This window comes from Branchiostoma belcheri, unplaced genomic scaffold, assembly GCF_001625305.1.
Source record: "Branchiostoma belcheri isolate BF01 breed outbred unplaced genomic scaffold, Haploidv18h27 scaffold21, whole genome shotgun sequence".
NCBI lineage: Eukaryota > Metazoa > Chordata > Leptocardii > Amphioxiformes > Branchiostomatidae > Branchiostoma > Branchiostoma belcheri.
The window spans coordinates 2,660,150-2,681,054 of record NW_017803602.1 but is presented as its reverse complement, the minus strand read 5'-3'; the positions used below and the strand labels follow the sequence as shown (position 1 = coordinate 2,681,054).

Below are 20,905 nucleotides of genomic sequence, written 5' to 3'. Positions count from 1 at the left end.
TAAATTATGCAAATTATATCCATATTTGCATAATTGTCACATAATTATATGAAGGATCACGTACGCTACCTACATACCAAAAATCACGACGATCCGTCAACCGGTTCTTGAGTTATCCCCTTTTGAATATTTTCAAGAATATATCGCTGCAGTTCCAGAGCAAGCCGCTAGGGGGCCTAAACTCACATCACTTCTTCCCCAGCACAAGAGCTACCTACCATCTAAATTTCATCCCCAAAGCATGTCTAGATCATGAGATATCAAAACCGGAAGTTCAGCTGCAGTACCATAACAAGCCGCTAGGGGGTCCAAAATTTAATCATTTTGAGGTCTCATCAAGACCTACCCACCTACCAAGTATCAAGACAATCCATCAAGGCCTTCTCAAGTTATCGTGTTGACAGACAGACACACACACACACACACACACACACACATACACGAACGCCCCTAAAAACATAACCTTCTTGGCGAAGGTAATAAGACAAAGGTATACATATACTAGAATTCAGCATTTGCTCTTTACTGGCAGTGGCAAATACAGACAGGTTTGGCCTGATGAAGTTGATATTATCTGGAGAACCCCAACTGTAGCCACAGTTCACAAAGGCAAAGTCATTTTTCAATTTAGAACAGGCCTGTAGTTTTCTGTAACTTATTTTCTCTTGTCTCAAGGGGATGTCTCAAGTCAGAAAGCTTAAGAAACGTGTTTTTGAACACAAACTTTTGACGCCAATGGCTGGAAGCAACCAAATATATTGAAAACCGTGTTTGCTTTACATATCCTGGTCCTGAACAGAAATATCATCATCTATTTTAGCAACAATTCTACCATTTAATGGTAAAAGGGACATAAACGCTGTCTAGTCACGTAACTGTACATGTGCCACCCACACCCAGACAAATCAAATCATATTCGCCTGTTCATTAAGACACAATTGTCAAACGGTCCCGCGGGATCTGCAATCTTGGAACAATGGGACGTCAACCGTGTTCGTACATGTATCACTAGAGACCGCAACCGCAACGCCGCCACCGCCGCCTGTTCAAATGAAACGACCCCTGCTTACTACAATTTTGTACGTCTGCCATCCTTTAGTGCCTGCTGCCACTGATGCCAACTTGTGCACATGACACTTAAGAACACCATAGGTAAGCTTAAATTTGTGTCAGACCAAGGAGGTCAACAATTTCTCCTTAGTCTGACCGAATTACACGTTTCAAGATCTTGCATACCTGTATCAAGTTGTAAAATAGGCTTGAACAGTGCTGGCCATAGTCTACATGCTGGTAGCTACGAATATTCACTTTAACCAAGGACATTATACATCTGTGTATAATGCCCTTGCTTTAACAAAAAAAAAACGTTGCTTGTACATAATTACAAAGTATGAAAGCCATTATTTTTCTGACACAAAATATACGTCATCGAATAAGATGATATCTAAATTCTCTGCCTTTTCTATTTTCTTTAGGGACGTTTCAGATTTCTGTTCGGCTGGGGCAGAAGGTCCACTAGTCAGGAACACGTGCAGACGTCGTCTGTGTGGCAAGGTGTCTATCTGGGTTATCGTCCAGAAAATCACCTAGACAGTTCACGTCACCATATACACGTAAACCGTCGCCTTGCCGAATTGTCCCAACCATGCTGTATTAAGAAGGCCACATTGAATAAAGAAGTAAGTCCACGTATACGGTTTTTCCAAGCTACGGTGAAATAATCTATCTCAAAAAGTAGTGTCCAGATTAAAATCATTTCAAATTCAACACAGACGTCTCAATGAAATGTGTGAATACATGATAATCATCTACGTGATTGAAACGACTTTCAAATCATGGATGTAATATAAGACATCATTGGATCGAATAACCTGGAGAGCTAGAGAGTCGACAAACGTTTCATCGAACGGTACTTATAATCCGCTGCTGTGTGTTACTTCATTTAAAGAAGAATCATCGGCATGAAGCGTGTTCTGCTCGCGTTGATTTTGGTGAATTCAGCTTTAGGCATACCGCACAAATGCGAAGTAGTTGACTTCTTAAGCCTGCACTGCGAAGGACTTAATATCACTTCATTCCCTCAAACTGCCTATTCTCGTTTTGTCACTGCGTTTTATTTGCAAAACAATTTGATACAAGTTATCAATGAATTCCCATCGATGGCTAGCCTGCAACATTTAAATCTTTCTCGTAACGCCATTAGCAATGTGTCGTGGAAATCGCTTGTGAATATTCCAAACATACTGGAACTAGATTTGTCGTTCAACCGCATAACGTACGTGGATGTGTCCGTGAATAGAGGATCGTTGATTTACTTCTCTGTGAGTCACAACAAGTTAGAAACATTTTCAGAGGAAAATCTTGGCATCGTGTCGGGTGATCCAGAGTTTTATAGAACATGTGTAGAAGGCAACCCCCTTCACTGTGACTGTAGAATGGCCTGGTTGCAGACACTGATCTTGGTGCGTGAGAAATGCATCAGCGGATATGATTCAATGTCATGTAAGCTGTACCGTGAGCACCCGTTACACCTCAGCCTCCGCTATCAGAATGGTGCCGGTTTCGTCTGTAACTCCCCAGAAAACGTGCAAGGCTGGCCAATATCAAAAGTCGCCAGTCTTGCTGCCGCTTGCGAACAACATGTCTACACAACCACCACGCGTTTGGCAAAAGAAACGTCCATCGTCATGACCACTAGTACTACCCTCCACACAACCCAAGCAGTGTCACTAGTTTTGAACTTAGTGACAACCAGTACCCATTTCAAAAACTCTAACACGTCCGAGCACAGCATCCTTTCACCAACTCTCCTCAAAGTCCTGTGCTCTACGGTAATTGTATCTGTAATTATTGTAATTCTACTGATACACGTGGTCTTGAGGCGAAAGTATGGAGTCAAGGAAGACTCTTTATCTCCTCCGCCAGTCAACATACCAATGCAGCGCATTCAAAATGGATTGCCCAACGGCGATTCAAGCCAAGACGTTCATGTCTACGAGAATGACAACGACATCACCGACCAAGACATACATGTCTACGACAATGACAGTACTAGTCTCGACATTCATGTCTACGAGAATGATCACAGCGACAGTGCGAACCAAGACATTCATGTCTATGAAAATGATATCGAAATCGACAACACTTGAAGCTGAGGTAAGACTTTTCGGAGTGTGCCTTTGTGTGTTTGCTTGTGTTTCCGTAGTTGTTCCCACGTGACGGACACATCGATATCGGGGACACTGATTCTATACATCTCTATTGCCTTATGGACGCCAGTGGAATTGTCATGATATGTTTTATATTTTATGGAGGTATAAGATTGATTTCTTGTTGTGTTCAGTGAAATTATACTAGTACCGTAGATGAAACGAAATCAGGATAACTTCATGATTAACTCTTTACAAGCGATAGATGGCAAATGTGGACGGAAAATATTAGAAAAGTGTACCAATCTGGCAAATGCAACAATAACGATAAATTCATAGTTTTAGAGGGGCAAGGACCGAACATAGTTTTGAGATAATAATAAGATGGGGTCAGCTAAGACATTTCCGATGTAATACAGCTAAATTTTGTGAAAGGTATTTTGTACCAATTTTTGTTTCTTGAAGTCATGGTCTTGGTTGTCTTCAAAGGACGGACACGGTTGGGCAACCGATGAGTTTCAACAATCTTTATAGTGGATAGTTGACTGCTCACTAAAAGACCGTTGAGAAATTGATTCATAAATTGTGTCCACTTTTTGACGCGCTATGCCCCCCCCTCTATACGTTAGTAATATCTCCCTTCGCTGTTTTTTGAATTTTCTGTTTCTCATGAAATAATTCATGCAATACCAGCATGAAGCAGACGCCCAGTGTCGTTTCATAACGACATTATGTGCGTGCGTAAAAATCGATTAATGTCTTTATATTCTGACGAACTGTGGAACAATTAATCATGGGGGCCAAAAATAATATAAGTTTCAGTTTTATTATGCATGAGGAAACTGAACTCATGTAGATAGAATGAGAGGAAAAGACGAAGGAAAGAAAGATTCTATGATTGTCGTCGGGATTTCGAATTCCTTTATACATGTACTTACGCATGGCCTTCACTGTATTTTTAAATCTTCTCATGATTTTCACAAGATTTTTTCTTCTAGTGCGTTTTGGCGACGCTTCAGGGGCGAAGGCATTTAAGCTATTACTGCTGCTCTGAAAATGTCAGAGAATTGATCTTTGTTATACCTGGATAACTCGAGAAACCTGTGAATATATCTGAATAACATTTGGTATGTGGATAGGTGTCAGCAAAGCAGTTTTCTTCGTGTGTACCTACCATGTTACTGCCCTTCTCATCGCACTGACTGTTTCCCCACATCCACCCACACCACTGGCATGCCCTACACCTGCCTGATTCGTAAGATCACTGTCAACTGTCCCCTTGAAATATTAATGCGGACTCTTCTTTGTAGTTCCCGTTTCACTTGCAGCCATGCCAGTTCCTGTGTACCACCTTCACTTGCACGAGAACCATCGTACAGAGTAGTGCCGCGGAAATTGCGTACTTGTCCTGCAATGATGTGGACAGCGTCTCGTGCTTGCTGCGCCGCCATGCGGAATGATGCGGCTTTACACGTCACGTCAACCAGGTTAACACGCTTCAGTCTCGGCATGTTGACGAAGGCCTTTGCCAGTGAGGAGAGACTGAGAGCCAGCGCATTGTTCGGCAGGTAGAGAACCTGTAGCTCCTGCAAGTGAATTATACTTTTTGCCATGGCTTCTCCTCCAACAGTAGTTATTGAATTTGCTGTAAAGTCTACTTCTCTCAGTTTCTTTAGACGTGGAAATGTCTCTGCAATCGCTCTGACGCCATCATCTCCAATCTTATTTTGTTGAAGATAAAGTCTTGTCAGCTTGCTCAGGAGATGCAGCTGTTCCGCTATTGATGTTGCTGCCTTTGCTGAAAGCCCACAGTTAACAATGACAAGCCCACCTGCACCTTTTAGGTATGGGAAAAGATTAGCTAGAGCTTCAACGTCATTATCCGACAGAGCCTGTCGGGATAGCCGTAATATTGCGGGAAAGCAAGGAAGCGCACTGTCTGTGATTGTTGTCACATTTGGCACTGTTTCCAGGGCTGTCCGCGCGGAGGAAAAGAACTGACTGTATGTAGATATGCCATGGGACGTCATGTACTCACTCTCAGTTCCAAATTTGACACAGAAGACAAGAGCCCTGGACAGGGTGCATGGGAGAGCCATGTAAACAGCCCAGTACCGACATATCCAGGGCCAGAAGAACCTGTGTTGTAACAGGGACATCATAACCTCGTTGGCAGCATAACGTTGTTCCAGTGCCGTGGCATCATCGCTGTTTTCTCCGAAGTACTCTCTGATGTACAAGGTCCACTCACTTTGCCAAGCTGCAACAAAAGAAGAGGAAATTTTTTTCTCAGCTTACTACAAATCCTGCCACAAATTGGTATTCTCCCCCAGGCTAACAACGCGGGTTGAAAAATAGTGAAATTAAGCCAAATATCACGTGCACGAGGGAGAATAATTGGTCACCTTAGACTTTTGATAAATGTTACCCTTTCAGCAGCTCATTCCCCTGGAAAATTATTGGCCCTATCTTTGTTGAATCTTACTATCCGTAACTCCTTAGGATGGCCAGTACCAACAGGCAGGTCTGTGACGTCATTGACGCATGGAGGGGATGGGGTGTAAGATTCAATGATAAGTATTCTTCCAATTTTTTCAGACTTACATTTTCCCTCAGTTGTCCAAGTCTGTGACGTTACTTGTAGATGTGGATGGGCAGATGACATTCTCGCTAAGGTCGTTGGAAGTGTTGCCTGGTTCAGCTAGTAACAAGAAATGCATGCAATAGTCACATTGGTGTGTTAACGTTTGAACTAGCCCGTGTGTGTATCCATGCAAACGTATTGTAGACAAATGATACTAAAATAATAACAATCTTACCATGTCGTCAGAGCGGATACTCAGTACGCGTTGGTTGAAAATTACGGCCACCACAACTGCAGCAGTGACGGCAATGACGACAGAAACACCCGCCACGCAGGCTTGACGGGACCTGAAGGCCAGCCGGGGTCTAGGTACTATATCAACGTGAACATGAATAAGAGCAGTGTGTTACCGGAGAAAAATTAAAGAGAAAGAAAGTCGTCGTATTTGTTCCAGGCTCATGTGACTGTCATTAATTTTTCAAACTCATTCCCATGTGTTTTGTTTTTTTATTTTGTTTGATCTCTATTTAGACTATTAGTCCACTACCCTTCCTGGAGTCCATTATTTATTACCTTCGCCAAGAAGGTTATGTTTTCAGTAGCGTTTGTCCGTCTGTTTGTCTGGTTGTCTGTGAACAGCATAACTCAAGCAGTTTAGTATGCATTGTTATGAAACTTGGTAGGTGGGTAGGTCTTGATGAGACCTAGAAATGATTAGATTTTGGGCCCCCTGGCGGCTTTTGTTGGTACTGCAGCAGAACTTCCGGTTTTGATATCTCGCGATCTGGACATGCTAGGGTCACGAATTTTTGTTGTTAGATAGCTCTTGAGGTAGGGAAGAAGTGACATGAGTTTGGGTCCCCTAGCGGCTTGTTCTGAAATTGCAGGAGCATTTGTTGAAAAATTTTCGAAGGATGATAACTCAAGAACCGGTTGACGGATTGTCGTGATTTTTGGTATGTAGGTAGCTGAAGGGATGCTTGACATAATCAAATAACAATTATGCAAATCAGGAGCTAATTTACATAATTAATGAGGAAATTCTAAAAATCTGCTTTGTTCGATAATAGGACTATGAAACACTTGTGACATGTAATTGAGAATAAAAAAAAGCATCTGAGGATATAGATTATGTAAATGAAGACCTAATTTGCATAATTAATGGGAAATATTTATAATTTCATAGTCGTAACTGCTGGGAATTTCATACTTGCCACATTTGGAAGTTAAGTGAAGGCGAACATCAATAAACATAATTAATTCAAATCATGACCTCATTTGCATAATTTATGTGGAAGTGCTATAATAGCCTTTTTGTAAGATAAGGCTATCATTTGGTGGAGAATATGATCAACTGATAAATATAATCCATGCAAATGAGGCTCTTATTTGCAAAATCAATGATTAAAATTGTATAATTCGTCAACCACAAGGGTTGAACATCATTTGGCGAAGGTATGAGATCGTGGAACTCTTGTTGGCTTATCATTTACCTCTGTCCGGTGCCTTGACTCGGTCTCTCCTGCAAACTTCGTCTTGTGTGGCGACAAACTCGGGATCCAAATCGGCGTACACATTACTGGGCGGAGCCGGCTGGTCCAGGTGACTGTCGTCCATCTGGTAGAAGGGCTGCTGGTCTTTCTCCTCGGTAGCCGAGACGACATTCATCTCGTAAAAGGGTTGCTCTTGTTGCTTGTCTTTGGCAGCGGTGACATCCATCTTGTAAAATGGTTGTTCTTCCTTTTCATCAGCATTTAAGATATCCATCTCATAGAATGGCTGAGCTGATGCATTTTGTATCGCATCTTGTGCTGCAAGAAAGTCGGGGTCTAAATCGGCATAAACGTGGGTGGATAAGTTCGACTGTTCCTCGTCGTTTTCATAATGCGATTGTTTTTTATCGTACGTGTTACATTTGTGTTCTCTATCATTTTCGTAATGTGCGTGTTCCTCATCGTTCTCGTAATGGCGGTGATTTTTATCATATTGGTAATATTTGTGTTCTCCGTCATTCTGGTAATGAGCGTGCTCTGTATCGTTCTCGTAATGTGCTTGTTCCCCATCGTTCTCGTAATGTCGGTGATTTTCATCATATTGGTAGTATTTGTGTTCTCCGTCGTTCTTGAAATTCTTTTGGTTTTGGACATCATCAGCAGCAGGTTCTTTGTTTCCAGCAGAGCCTTCGCCATATTCTCTAACAGGCTTCAAGACTGCTTCGGGGTCTTCCCTTACACGTAGTGCCTGTCTCTGCCAGTCGAGAATCCGTTTGGTAGACCAAAACCTCTGTCCTACCCGTCTGACGTACAGTGGGTCCGGCGGGCGGCAGGCGACATCGGCCGGCTGAGGTTGTGGCTCCATAACTGGTAGAGACACTGAAATATTGAGGAAACGTTACGACGTGACAAGGGATGAAAAGATAGAATGTCATTCGATCCATTATATACCATATACCTGTATGCACGGTCGATTCAAAGAAGTTCAGCTGGGTATATAAATAATCAGTTATGCGGAATTATTACCGAAACCACAACGACGCAGACCATTCGTTGCCTACACGTATTTTAGTTGTTGTTGTGGGCCTCTGTAAATCATTTTATTATCCTCCACCAGCCCTTTCTACGGGAATACGGATGGTAGAATTCGGCAAAAAAGAGAGAAATTGAGTCCGGCCGCGGGGAGGTAATTTCTTTCCCTAACTGCGCGGCCAGTCAATCCTACAAGGCGGTCAAACTCCGGATCCCCTATATATATAGCCAGCGTAGTTAGTCTGGTAGAGACTAATCATTTATACCCTGTACCCATGTAACAGTGATTTTGCTCACATACGTACTCGTAATCATTAGTATCCATAAGGCGCGCATTGCCTGTCACAAGTTTGTTACTATTATACTGGCACAATGCAAACGGCTGGAAGTGTAAATTGTGTCCTTCTTTTCGGGACAGGTTTATTCTCCTCTTCAGGCATACATATATAAAAGAACCCAACACTCGAGAAGAGTGGGGGTTCGCCCTGATGTATACCGTGTACTTAGCCAAAAACTATGCCTGCACTACATTCTATAGAAAAAGTCTGAGATCAGCCACTCCATGGTATCAAACATAGACATGCTGCTCTGTCTTTACACTTAATGCTGATTTAATACATGGATGATGCTGTGCCCAAAATTGTCTTAATTATGAAATATAAGTTGTCTCGAAGATTGAACAAATGACTGAATACACACGCACTACACAACACAGTATACAAAATAATAAATTCTCTATTTTTGTTCTTTCATATCTTTTTCTTTAACTTTGGAAGACTTCACTATATATTTTCAATTAACGGCATATATTTGCCTACTATCCGGCTTTTGTAGTAAGATTTACAGTGTGTGATGGCAATTTTTTTATTGAAGTTGATAAGTGCGCACGGATGTCATCCTTATGTCTAATCAAGCAGTGTGGCCTATAGCTACTAGACTGATAAACTCCGGCTGCTGCATACAATAAACTCGCTCTCTACAAACTTGTTTTCCACAAGTTCCAGCGGAGAGATGTAGCCAAATTTAATCAGTAATTATAGTGTAAGTTAGAAAAATCAACATACCCTTTGCCTTTCGATTTTCATAAAGCTGGTCAAATTCATTCTCTTCAGGCGATGACGAAGGCGTTTGAGCCGATACTTCTTCCTTCTGTGGAGAAGACGTCTCCCTGTGTACCGCGGCGTGAATCGTGATGGTTGTTTTGTCTCCAGAGTTGAGCGGAGTGTGATCGGGGGGACGTCCAGACGAGCCCAGCCGCCCAGTCGCTGTTTCCCGCCGCCGAAGACACTGTTTTTCCTCGGGAGGGCTAGAGCCTTCCAGGTCGCCGCTCATTTTTTCCTCCCAAACCTCCACATTTACGTTTTCGGTCATCTCCACTGTTGTAGCGTCGAATGGCCGAGTGTCTAGGCCTAGCCTCAAAAAGGCTATGGGACTACCTTTCTCTCTCCAAGCCTATAGGTCTTCAAAGGAAAGAATGTCGAACCCGCACCAGTAGGTGTTATTTTCGTAGCCTCGGAGAAGAAATTCCAAAGTTAGCGATGTTTCTTGGTAATGAAATATCTAACATCAAGGGGCTAAGGTATTTCCTTTGAAGTTACTAGTAATTGGTCTGCTACCTAACCATTGAGTATTACATGAAGGAGCAATGTTTGCTTCCACTATTTTATTTGCTAGTATCAAAGCAATGTCCCTTTTCAAAGTTTATACCAGTTTTGTTATTCTAACGTTACAAGACATAAAGGCAAAATGAAACATTCATGAAGAAATAGGAACGTGTGTCGAGAAGGTCGTGTTTTGTTGTTCGAAGGAGGTTGTCCTTGTTTATTTGACAACAGGATGAGTACAAATTTGGAATGGACTTTTTGATGATTTTCTCCTCTTTACTTGGATCTCGTAAATTGTACTATAATCTTCTTTTGTACAATCAATTAGGAATTATTATATCTGCTCATAGTCAAGAGATGTTTAATGAAAGTTGGAGCAAGGACATTCTATCACCTGTTGTTGAAGTTCCTTGATTGGAGCCATCACTGTAAGACATGTCAAAGCAAACCATGACGTCATTCTCTTGCATGGTAAACGTGGTACTGGAAATGTTTGAATAAAAAATCCAATGTGCAAACTTTTTCTCATTAATTATGCAAACGAGGTCTTCAAGACCTTTTGATGACTGGTCTTAGGGTACCTGGCATAATTATGAGAGTTGATGTTACCCGCCTTTTAATTTCTGGTTCTCTATTCTTATACGTATATTTGAAAGCAGACCAACAATAGAAACGTATTCAAGCTTGACCACATTGACTTTTCTAATTTTTGCAGCAATTGGAATGTGATGGGATTCTTGATGCAAAGTTTAAATTGTCAGGGTATTTATTTCTTACTCTTACTATCAGACAATGGAATGCTTTGAACACTAAAAGTCTATTGGCTGAGTTCTATCCCATTTAGACTATTGCCACGCTATACAAACAAACCAACAATGCCATATCAAACCAATTTTCTTCAACTGTCCCAGACTTGTACCCGAACAATTCCATGAAGTGAGAGGTCTTCAATGATGACATAAACTTAAATGGACAGTTAACAGAATGTTTATTTGGACCTTGGGTATCTCATGTTAAGAACCTACTCCCAATCTTTTTCCAGTGCTTACTTGTCATCTTTGTGTTAGAAATAACATGTTTTCAGTAACAAAATAGGTATATGCTCCAGTGTACATGTAGGTCTATTCATGTAGAATATTGGCAGATATTATGTTCTGGTATTTTGAACATGTATCTCCTAGTATATTTTATCATGGCAAAACCGTTTTGGGTGCTGAGTCCCTATAGCCAAAGTGCAGGCACTCTGAACATGCATAACTACTTGTCAATGTTCCATTGTTACACAGGTGATACATACAGTTGTCATCTCCATTCTAAACAAAGTAGGTCTATACTGTAACAGACTTTCCAATATGAAAACTAGCCCTGTAAAAGTACTAAAAGAGATCTGACCACAGTACGCCAAATATTTGCTATTTTCAACAATCCATGCTAACCATTTTACAGATCCATTACCTCTTGGGAGACATGGGCATTATGGGTAATATTGGGACAACAATACCATTGCCATGACAGTGTTTGCGTACTGTGTCCATTCTATGTTTTCATTGATTATGGTTACCCACTGTGTTACCCACAGTGCCCTGTACATCCCAACAGGGAATAGGATCTGAAAGGGGTTTTGCAAGGAATTGAGGGGGGGGGGGCACATGCTGTCAAATAAGCTACTGTCATTAGGTTCACATATATAGTATATGTATGTACCAGTTACAGTGAGTGGTGAGTTACCATACTCTGGAATTGATATTTGTTATGCTACTTAACCAGCTCATTTTGTACATAGCTCCAAAGCTTTATACAAGTATACTAGTTTTACACAAGTTTCACACAAGAAAATACGAGTACTCTATCCAACCTGGTCGTTTACCTAAAATGACACAGCTACTTCAGTCTTAATCTATAAGAAGACATTTTTTACGTGACATTAAAGTTTCTCAGTTTGTGACAATCAAGTTTATCTAGTTTTTGCCTCATGTTGATTGCACACACCTATACGTTGTTCACATTCAACAACTCAGTATTTCTAAAACTCTCTATCATGTAGACACTCTCTTACCAGTCTGATCATTTTCTACCTCACAACTTTTCCTGACTCATCAATTGATTAAAGGTGCTCAATGTAGGGGTTTGGCAGCAAAACTGAAAGCATTATGATACAGAATCGTCATGTTATTGATTTTTTAATTGAAGGGACATTGTACCAGATTTATCGGTGGCTAATGGACACTCCTTGCCACCGTATGCTCTTCTTGGAGATTAGGATGTTTGTAAAATGCAAAGATGTCGCTTTTTCATTCCCAAATACTGTTGTCCAATACCATAATCATACATTGAACACCTTAAGACAAATGTGCCATCTTTCCAAGTAGAATGGAATCTTATTGTATGGTCAATTGTGCACCCATGAAAGAAATAAGGAGTGAAATAATAAAAATGCTTTTAAAAATGGCTGTAAAAAACTTGCTGTAAACTGTAATTTGATGAATACTAGACATCTAGGTAGGGTATTACATAATACAAAATACAACAAGCAACTGGATAAATTCTTTAAAGAGTCAAACATATTCATAGAATTCATCTAATTGCACAAGTTTATATGTATTATGTGATGATGTGTAACATTATGATTTAATAATATAAAATGTAAGGGATAAATGTAAGGGATTATAAAACGCATTACTAATGATCAGCACAAATCCATCCATGCAAAACTTGTGCAATGTTGTATGACACTTCCCGGTTTATATACATATAGTTGTATTCCTGCAGAAGAATGGGTTAGTTTAACATCAGGTAAGCAATTTCTTCAGGACTACTGTGATTTAATCATTCATCACATTAACACGCATGATCAAAAACATAAATACTGGAGACTATAATTTACATTTAGTCTTGATATATTCTGTTATATGTTTTTATGTCTGAGAACCTATCTTTAGTGAAGTCACACACACACATTCACGCCTAATGTCTAAGATTTGAAAGGAGGGCGACACGTGCCATGTTTCATACGTTCCTGCAGCGTATGATGTCCTCCTCTGTCATTGCAGGCAGGACCTTCACCAGCTCTCGTATGCCATCTTGGACACTAAGAGTGGAATGGTACCCAAGCTTACGGATCTTGGCGTAGGAAACTTCATAGTCCCGTTTATCCTTGTCTTCCCCGTCCTCCGACAGCGTGATGATACACCCTGGGACCATCTCCTGGATGCACTTGGCCACGCTGGCCTTGGTCATGTTCATTTTCTCATCTCCGACGTTGAAGGCGCCGCCCTTCATGCGCTCGTAGTTCTTGAGGCTGAAGACGAAGGCGTGAGCCGCGTCCTTGCAGTGCAGGAAGGTGCGCCGGAAGGAGCCCTCGTAGAGCGAGAAGTGATGCTCCTTCAGCGCTCGGTTGGTCAGGTCATTCACGAGTAGGTCGAGGCGCAGGCGCGGGGACACACCGAAGACTGTCGCCAGACGGAGGGCAACGCCCCCTGCAGCCAACACGGCGGCCTCCCCCTCTGCCTTGGTGCGCCCGTACAGGGTCAGGGGGCTGATGGGAGTCTCCTCGTTACACGTACCTTCCACAGCTCCGTAACACGAGCCCGTGGACGAGTACACCATCCCCTGGTGTGGCTGCAACAAGCGGACGATGTTCTCTGTACCCTCCTGATGACAGATAAAACAGCACTTTACTTTCACATTCAGTAACTCACCATCATTAGGGGTGCTTTTACAATGTAAGGGCTAAGGCCCTACTAATCAAATTTCTTGGTTTTCATATTAGGGCATCTCGGTTGAAGAAACTCTTTACTTTCAAAGTTAATTTGTAGTTTCCATTTAACAATGTATTTAAAAGTTAATCAAATAAATAGTTTGAAAATAAAAAAGCCTGGTAGTAGGTACTAGTACATTGTATTTGATTTTGTGGCTCCTGTGATTAACACAGATGTCAACTTCTCTTTTATTTTTTTCCCAGACCATACCTTGTTGACCCTGACAGCAAGTTTGGGGTTGGCGTCGCACGCGGGGTAACCCACAATGGCCGCCAAGTGGACGATGAAGTCGACGTCTGCCATGGCCGCGGCCAGCTCGTCGACATCCAGGATGTCTCCGCAGACGACGCGCAGCCTGGGGTGGTCGGCCACCGGGAGGAGGGAGAAGATGCCGTGCACGAAGATATCATATACGGTGACGTGGTAACCTTCGTGCAGGAGCATGGGGACCAGCGAGGAGCCCAGGTACCCTGCCCCTCCTGTCACCAACACACGCAGACCGTTCTCACTCGTGATGTTAGGCATGTCGCTGGAAAGGGAGAGACAAAGTTGTAAGTGTTTGCATCAAGGAGACAAAAAACTGGAAGGCCCAAGCAATAAAAGTTAGGATGCATGTGTCCAAACTCTCCAATCCATTACCCTGTCCCTTCTGTTCTTCCCTGTCTTGGGTCAACCCCTCTGTGCTTTCCGAAATGTCAGATGTCATTCTAGTGGGAATGCTCAGGTATTGGCCTTACCTTATAGTTTTACATAGTGCATTGGGTGTACAAGTCACTTTAACGTAATTCTTATCATCTGATCATCATGCAGTGTGAACAGCTAAGTACAAAAACTATACAAAGGTACCCTTAGAGACTGACTGTGGGCTGGGCAAAGTCCTCATTTGAAGGTGAAGGCAGCATGGGGTCTGCATGGGGGATTTTGTGTTAGGAGTCGTGCAGTTACAGCAAATTCGTCCCAAACAAATTACGCTAATCTGAAACCACCAACATGCACAGTATTTCAGATCGTGCTTTACCAAACAAGTCACAGGTCCAACCTAAAAACACAAGAACATAGAAACAAAGACAAAGGTGTATGTGACATCACAGTTCATGGATTTGGCAAATGGGGCCAAAGGTGAAGACTAATTTTAAAGAAAAGTAAGCACTAGAAGTCTGACAGAGTAGCAGTTTTGTTCACTAACTTGCCGGCAGCTTGAGAGAATGAGGACCGACAAACTGTGTACAATTAAGAGTCTAAAAACTTCTTGTTGGTTAATAGTAGTAATAGTTTTTTTCTACCCTTATTCACCCCTGCCCCACACACCATTCACATTGGAACAATGCCAACTCAACCCAAACCATTTTCATGTATGTCACTTCTTTGAATGGGTGTAAAACAAAACGGGTTTTGAAGCTTTCCCATTCTACTTGGGGTATAGACATATTGAAACTAAAAACTCCAAAGCTGATTACGTAGTGATTTGTTAAACACACTGACCTAGTTTCAGTTAAAGTTAAACCCTTGTAGACCATGCAAAAGTCTTGTGACACATTTGCGGTTAGCTGAATACTGTATACTAGTAGCTCCGACTATGGCCTGAAGTTTGTTCAATGAGGTTCTGCCTTCCCAAGAATGCTATGCCGGTCAGAGTCCCCAGTAAATGAAGGTCAGGGGAATGTTGGCTTCTCGGTGACCACAAAATGATTGAATATGCTGTGAGAATGTTGCCACAATTGTCCTGTTGATCTGGTAACCAGGTTACGGTAATACATGTCTCTTTCTGTGCAAGGCGCGACACGACACACACTTCTGGGAGAGCTGAATGACTCAGCGTTTGTTGGGACAGTTGTGGCACGTGTGGGCTTTGATCTGTGGAGTACCTGTCCCTAATGTGACAGGCTGCCTTTTGACAGAAACTTAAGGATTTACCTGCGTAACCCTCTTAGTGTCAAGGCCAGGTGAAGCAAGGGTCACAGTCCCATGTAATGTGGGTTTCTCATCCACTGTCCCCTGAGCCAACCCCTGTCCTTCCACTGCAGTCTGCTTTTTACTTCCTGACCTACATGTTGTAAGTCAGGCACCTATCTTACATGTATATACCAGGGTTCCCCGGACCCTATCGGACACTGAGAGGGTAAGTAATTAAGTTGGCATCAATGGTCTGGTGACTCTGGTCAGAACTTCAGTCCTAGAATACAATTGAACTTGTCTATTCAATAAAATGTATCAAATTCTCTCGACAAGGTGTAAATAAAGGGACTAACTTTGAGCGTCATGACTATCTTTTGAAACTACTCCATAGTTTGGTTACCATGTGTTGGTTTGTGATGTGAGTGTTTGTAGATGTTTGCAGCATCTAAAGATTTCCCAGGTAACACTTTTACTTAACACATTAGTCATCCCCCAGGAGAGCCTTTTGGAAAGCAAATTTAACTTACTACAGTAACCTCAACCATATCTAGGTTGGTATATGTAAATGGTTTGTAAGAGTAATCATTGAAACACTGTGACAGATGTTAAGTAGCTAAATTTGATGGCGGTAGGGCATTACTTGAATTAGCATTCAGTGCTCACCAACTAATGCAAATATTATCTTAGTGATGCATATCTCAGTTGGTGGTAATCAAACACAATCTGTGGGCCTATTTGGCTCCTTGAAATGTTACTGTAAATCTGGAAATGTCTGAAAATTTTATTTTTGCAAAGCCATTACATGTTCAATATCTGTCAACATTATTCCTTGATCATACTACTACTGGACTACAAAAGAGAAAACTTGAGAGACACTGTGAGTGCGTACTGCGAAAAGGTAAGTAGAATGTAGAGTCTCTTCTTTGACCCCCTTCTTTTATGCTGAGTCATCTGAAAAATGCCATTGTCATCATTGCATCATTCAGCATTTCTTTGCTCCATCAACGATTAAAAAAAAAGGCGGCAAAGGAACAACCTGAACAAACACACTTAAAAACTCCTCAAAGAAACCAACCCGATTTGCCAAACAAAGAAATTTTACAGTGTTGATTTACGACAAAGCCGAAAGGTGTGGCCATACAGATGCTGTACACAATTTCATGGGCAGGTATTTACTATTGTTACACAGCATGACTCGGCATCTTTCTTAAGATACCCCTGTTTTCCTTAGATACAGGGGACCAGGTTTCCTGCAAGTAAAAGATGTGCAGTATAAGTTGTATAACGTTAATGCACATGAAAAACTAGCACAGGAAAAAATTATGTTTTAGAGTGAATTTAAAATACACCCCTGGTATATGCTTGAAAAATGATATTGTGTTTTACAAGATTTTAATGTTGAAAATATGACCTTGTGATATTAAGATCTCTTATTTGTTTCATGATTTTTATGTTTGAAAAACATACAAGTTATAGTCTTATGGGTCCCTTGGGACTAGGTTGATTTGCATATCATTATGAGCAAAAAAAATCAGCCTTTTTTGGGGGGGAAACCTTAATTTTTTTCAAAATAATTTAACAAGTTAACAATTCCAGGCTAGAGATGTAAATGATTGTTTTCAAATGAAGCAATAAATCCATCTACATGTTAACTGGTCTATTATAATGTAACCATCATGCATGATACATGTATTGAATGAATAATGGACAAATGGGACATACTGCCTACCTACCTCCGCATCAGAAAAGTCAAATGATCCAAAACCCAAGGAAAACACTCAAAAGTTGTTCCAAAACTTTAGGCATGAAACGAGTAACGTTACAACTTTAAACAAAAAGTTTATGGTAATAATTCCATATCAATACCCAAGGGGATCTATGATCTAATGTGGTATGAATATGCACTTTTTCATAATTTTGTATTCAGAACCGATACTGAAGGAACATGCCATATGCTGGCACCCAGGAGGTTCATACTAGTACGGTAAATCAATTTATTCCCGGGGGCCTTATACTAGTATATTTGAGTATCATTAAAACAGGACTGGAAAGGAGGTCTTGCGTTCGCGGTCGAAATAATTTAATTACGTTACGTTACTTACGTAGCACAAAAGTGATACAAATTATGAATTATGCATATTTGCGAAAATAAAACCACAGCAAATGTTACAGTACATGAATTAAACCTCCTGGTGCCAAACCCCCGATCACGACTGTTTTAGTGATTTAATAAAGAAGATAGAGTCTAGTGTGATGAGTACAAAGCAACTAACGAGACATTTCCTGTGCACCCCTCCCCCTTTCCTCCGCCACGCTATGTTCACGTGTAGACTGAGTCTCCAGTTCCAAACCGTCCAAAGAAAGGAAAGTGTCCTATAAACCGCTATCCCACAGCTTACATAACACTGTGCCACTAACACCGTGACACCCTGACCCTAGCTGCAGTCTCATCCGATCCCCGGTATAACGTGGATTATAAAACGGGCTTAGGTAATATTGGCGATCACACATTCACACACAAGTACTTACAAATATCTGTTTGATTCCCGACTAAATCTGTGATCCTACCTGGTTAGTCTGAGCCGTAAGTCTTGCCACACGACTGTAAGTACCGCAGACGTTACGTGAGCACGTTGTTTCCAGTCCAGATCAAGACGCCGGTATACCGACACGGAAGCGTGTGTGTCTCCGGTGGCAGGACTTCACTACGCATGCGCGATTCTGGGTCGCCCTTCTGCGCGTGCGCGGGATGTTAAAACCACATCAGTCATCCCGAATCTTACACAACACTAATATTCACGCGCATCTCCATGCATATGTTTAATAGAAAGCAATATCGTGTTACTGGCCTCCAATTTCGCTAACGATGGTTATTTAATAGAGGGTCGCAGAAGATCATTTGAGAAAGATAAAAGTAACTGCCTTACATCTGCTTGAAGATTACCGAAATCTTACACAACTGCGGTTTATCACGTGATTTTGTTACGTACCTCATGCATAGGGCATGGTGGCATGGTACCATTTAGCCACGTTGTTCATGGAAGAAGTAGGTCACCAGTGCACAAGGGCGTGGCTCACGCGCCACACGCTTGGCCGCTTGGCTGGCCACAAACGTCCTTGGTGAACCCGCGCCAAGAATGGCAAGAACATATATTGAGTAGCCTCCTTCGCAGTCTTGTTGGGCGTCGGCGTTATCTTTTCTCTGAGCGACGCGAGTAATAAGGACTCATATGCGGCCGCGAGGGACGATTTGCTGCCGTTTGCTGGGTTTGCCGATTTGCTGGGTTTCGCGCTCCAACATGTTGGAGCGCGAAACCTTCTCTCCGTGGCAAAAACTCCCTCGGCAGCAAATCGTCCCTCGCGGCCGCATATTACTCGCGTCGCTCAGAGAAAAAATAACGCCGACGCCCAACAAGACTGCGAAGGAGGTTATATATTGAGCTGGTTTCAAATTAAATGGATACAGGTCTGTGGGATCGTGGCATGCAGACCCTTTGGTCAAGCCAGGGAGAGCTTTATGTATACTAGCAATCGGACATTTACTTGTAGTATAATGTCCTTGATACTAGTAATGTAATACTGTCTTTAGTAGTCCCCCATATACTAGTAGTACGGCAGGCGTTTCAGGGTTGTTTTCGTTACTGAGGTTTGGGTTTGGGGTTCTTTTTGGCATGTTTTTAGGCTTTTTTATCGGGATTTCTGTTTTGCACTGAAATTTGGTGAAAAAAAATCCAGGGCAAAAGTGAAACCCCGATAAAAAAAAAAAAAAACGCCAAAAATAACCCCAAACCCAAACCTCTTGGAGAGTAGTTTTTCGTTTAATTTAACGACAACCATTGACGACAAAGTATGAAGGCTGTAGATTCTCGTTCTTCATGACAAAATGTCCTATAATTGGCAATCTTCAACTTCAAGCAAATGTTGGGAGGCAAAATCGTTTATAGGCGTTCCATTGTAAACCATGGTCGATAGGCCACCGAGGTTTTGTTGATCTATGTTGAGATCGCTGTTGCATACTGTTGATGGACAGGAGTGCCTGCTTGCTGACAAACGGCCGATGCATTAAGTTCTATTATGTACACTAGTCTGTTCTTGGGCCCTTGTCGTAATTACCTCCATGAAATGTGTCATGGAGGTTATATTTTCAGTTTGCGTTTATCTGTCCGTCTGTCCGTCTGTCCGTCTGTCCGTCTGTCCGTCTGTCCTTCTGTCCGTCTGTTGGTCAACAAGATAACTCAAGAACGCCTGGATGGATTGGTTTCATACTTGGTGTGTTGGTAGGGTGTGACGAAAACTGGAAGTGATTAGATTTTGGTCCCCCTAGTGGCTTCCCTTGGTACTGCAGCGCAACTTCCGGTTTTGATATCTCGCGATCTGGACATGCTAGGGTCATAAAATTTTGATGGAAGGTAGCTCTCATGCTTGGGAGGAAGTCACATGAGTTTGGGCCCCCTAGCGGCTTGTTCTGGAACTGCAGGGCACTTTCTGGCGAAATGTTTAAAAGCCAATAAGTCCAGACAGGAACAACATATTTTCATTATTTTTGGTGTGTAGGTAGCTGAGAGAGAGATGTACATAATTAAATGCAAATTATGCAAATGAGGACTTTATTTGCATAATTAATGAGGAAATTCTATAATTACAGTGTTTTACATTATACTACTACATGTATGTAACCTATGGCAGGCGGAACTTCAACAGATACTAATTATGCAAATTATGACCTAATTTGCATAATTAATGCGAAAATTCTATGATTTCGTAATGGTGAATGATGAGGATGTCATACTTGGGACATCTGTAAGTTAATCAAAAGTTAACATACACCACGATGCATATATCATGTTAATGCAGAGGTCATTTCCACAATTAAAGAAGAAATTTACATTTACATATCAAGATCATATTTCATGGAGGTATGAGATCTCGGAATTCTAGTTATTAGTAATATTATAGGGCATGCCAACTCCTCTCGCCCTCGACTCCTCCGTACGTAACGATATTGCCTCTCATGTCATACGGTGCTTGGAGATTGCATACTGTGGGAAAACAAAGCAGGTGGTAACCACGGGCATCTTTGCCACTCGTAATCTCCATGCAGATCTTTCGGTGCGGGTAACTGACCTAAGGCAGTATCACATTGGCCAGCCTGTATCCATTTGCCAGACAACATCCATTTCGGTGACTAATGGACACTCCTCTGGCCAATCAAGGAGCTTTCATCATGAAAGCTCCTTGGGCCAATGGATACTATACTGCCTTGCCACCGTATGATCTGCTTGGAGATTACAACTCGCATTAGGCTCAGTGCGCAGTTCCTGCACTTCTCAGAGCATCGTACAGGAGGCATCGTGATTGCTTTCAACACATCTCTCCCCTTGGTTATAAA

At 41.8% G+C, this 20,905-nt stretch overlaps 3 protein-coding genes across 3 annotated transcripts; 1 reads left to right on the top strand and 2 right to left on the bottom strand.

The window, feature by feature from the left end:
• The first annotated feature begins 1,961 nt into the window (after positions 1-1,961).
• On the top strand, positions 1,962-3,219 carry LOC109469641 (immunoglobulin superfamily containing leucine-rich repeat protein-like). Its single transcript, XM_019768176.1, has 2 exons — positions 1,962-2,661; positions 3,206-3,219. The coding sequence occupies exons 1-2, from the start codon at positions 1,962-1,964 to the stop codon at positions 3,217-3,219; spliced, it is 714 nt and encodes a 237-aa protein (XP_019623735.1).
• Positions 3,220-4,031: 812 nt separating this feature from the next.
• LOC109469640 lies at positions 4,032-9,590 on the bottom strand. Its single transcript, XM_019768175.1, has 5 exons — positions 9,323-9,590; positions 7,227-7,544; positions 5,969-6,105; positions 5,754-5,850; positions 4,032-5,409 (listed from the first exon to the last, which is right to left on the bottom strand). The coding sequence occupies exons 1-5, from the start codon at positions 9,588-9,590 to the stop codon at positions 4,388-4,390; spliced, it is 1,842 nt and encodes a 613-aa protein (XP_019623734.1). The 3' UTR covers positions 4,032-4,387.
• Positions 9,591-10,826: 1,236 nt separating this feature from the next.
• On the bottom strand, positions 10,827-18,236 carry LOC109469827 (dTDP-glucose 4,6-dehydratase-like). The gene is made up of 3 exons (XM_019768547.1): positions 18,085-18,236; positions 13,831-14,149; positions 10,827-13,513 (listed from the first exon to the last, which is right to left on the bottom strand). Exons 2-3 carry the CDS (start codon positions 14,143-14,145, stop codon positions 12,869-12,871), a joined length of 960 nt encoding a protein of 319 aa, XP_019624106.1. The 5' UTR covers positions 14,146-14,149; positions 18,085-18,236; the 3' UTR covers positions 10,827-12,868.
• Positions 18,237-20,905: the final 2,669 nt, after the last annotated feature.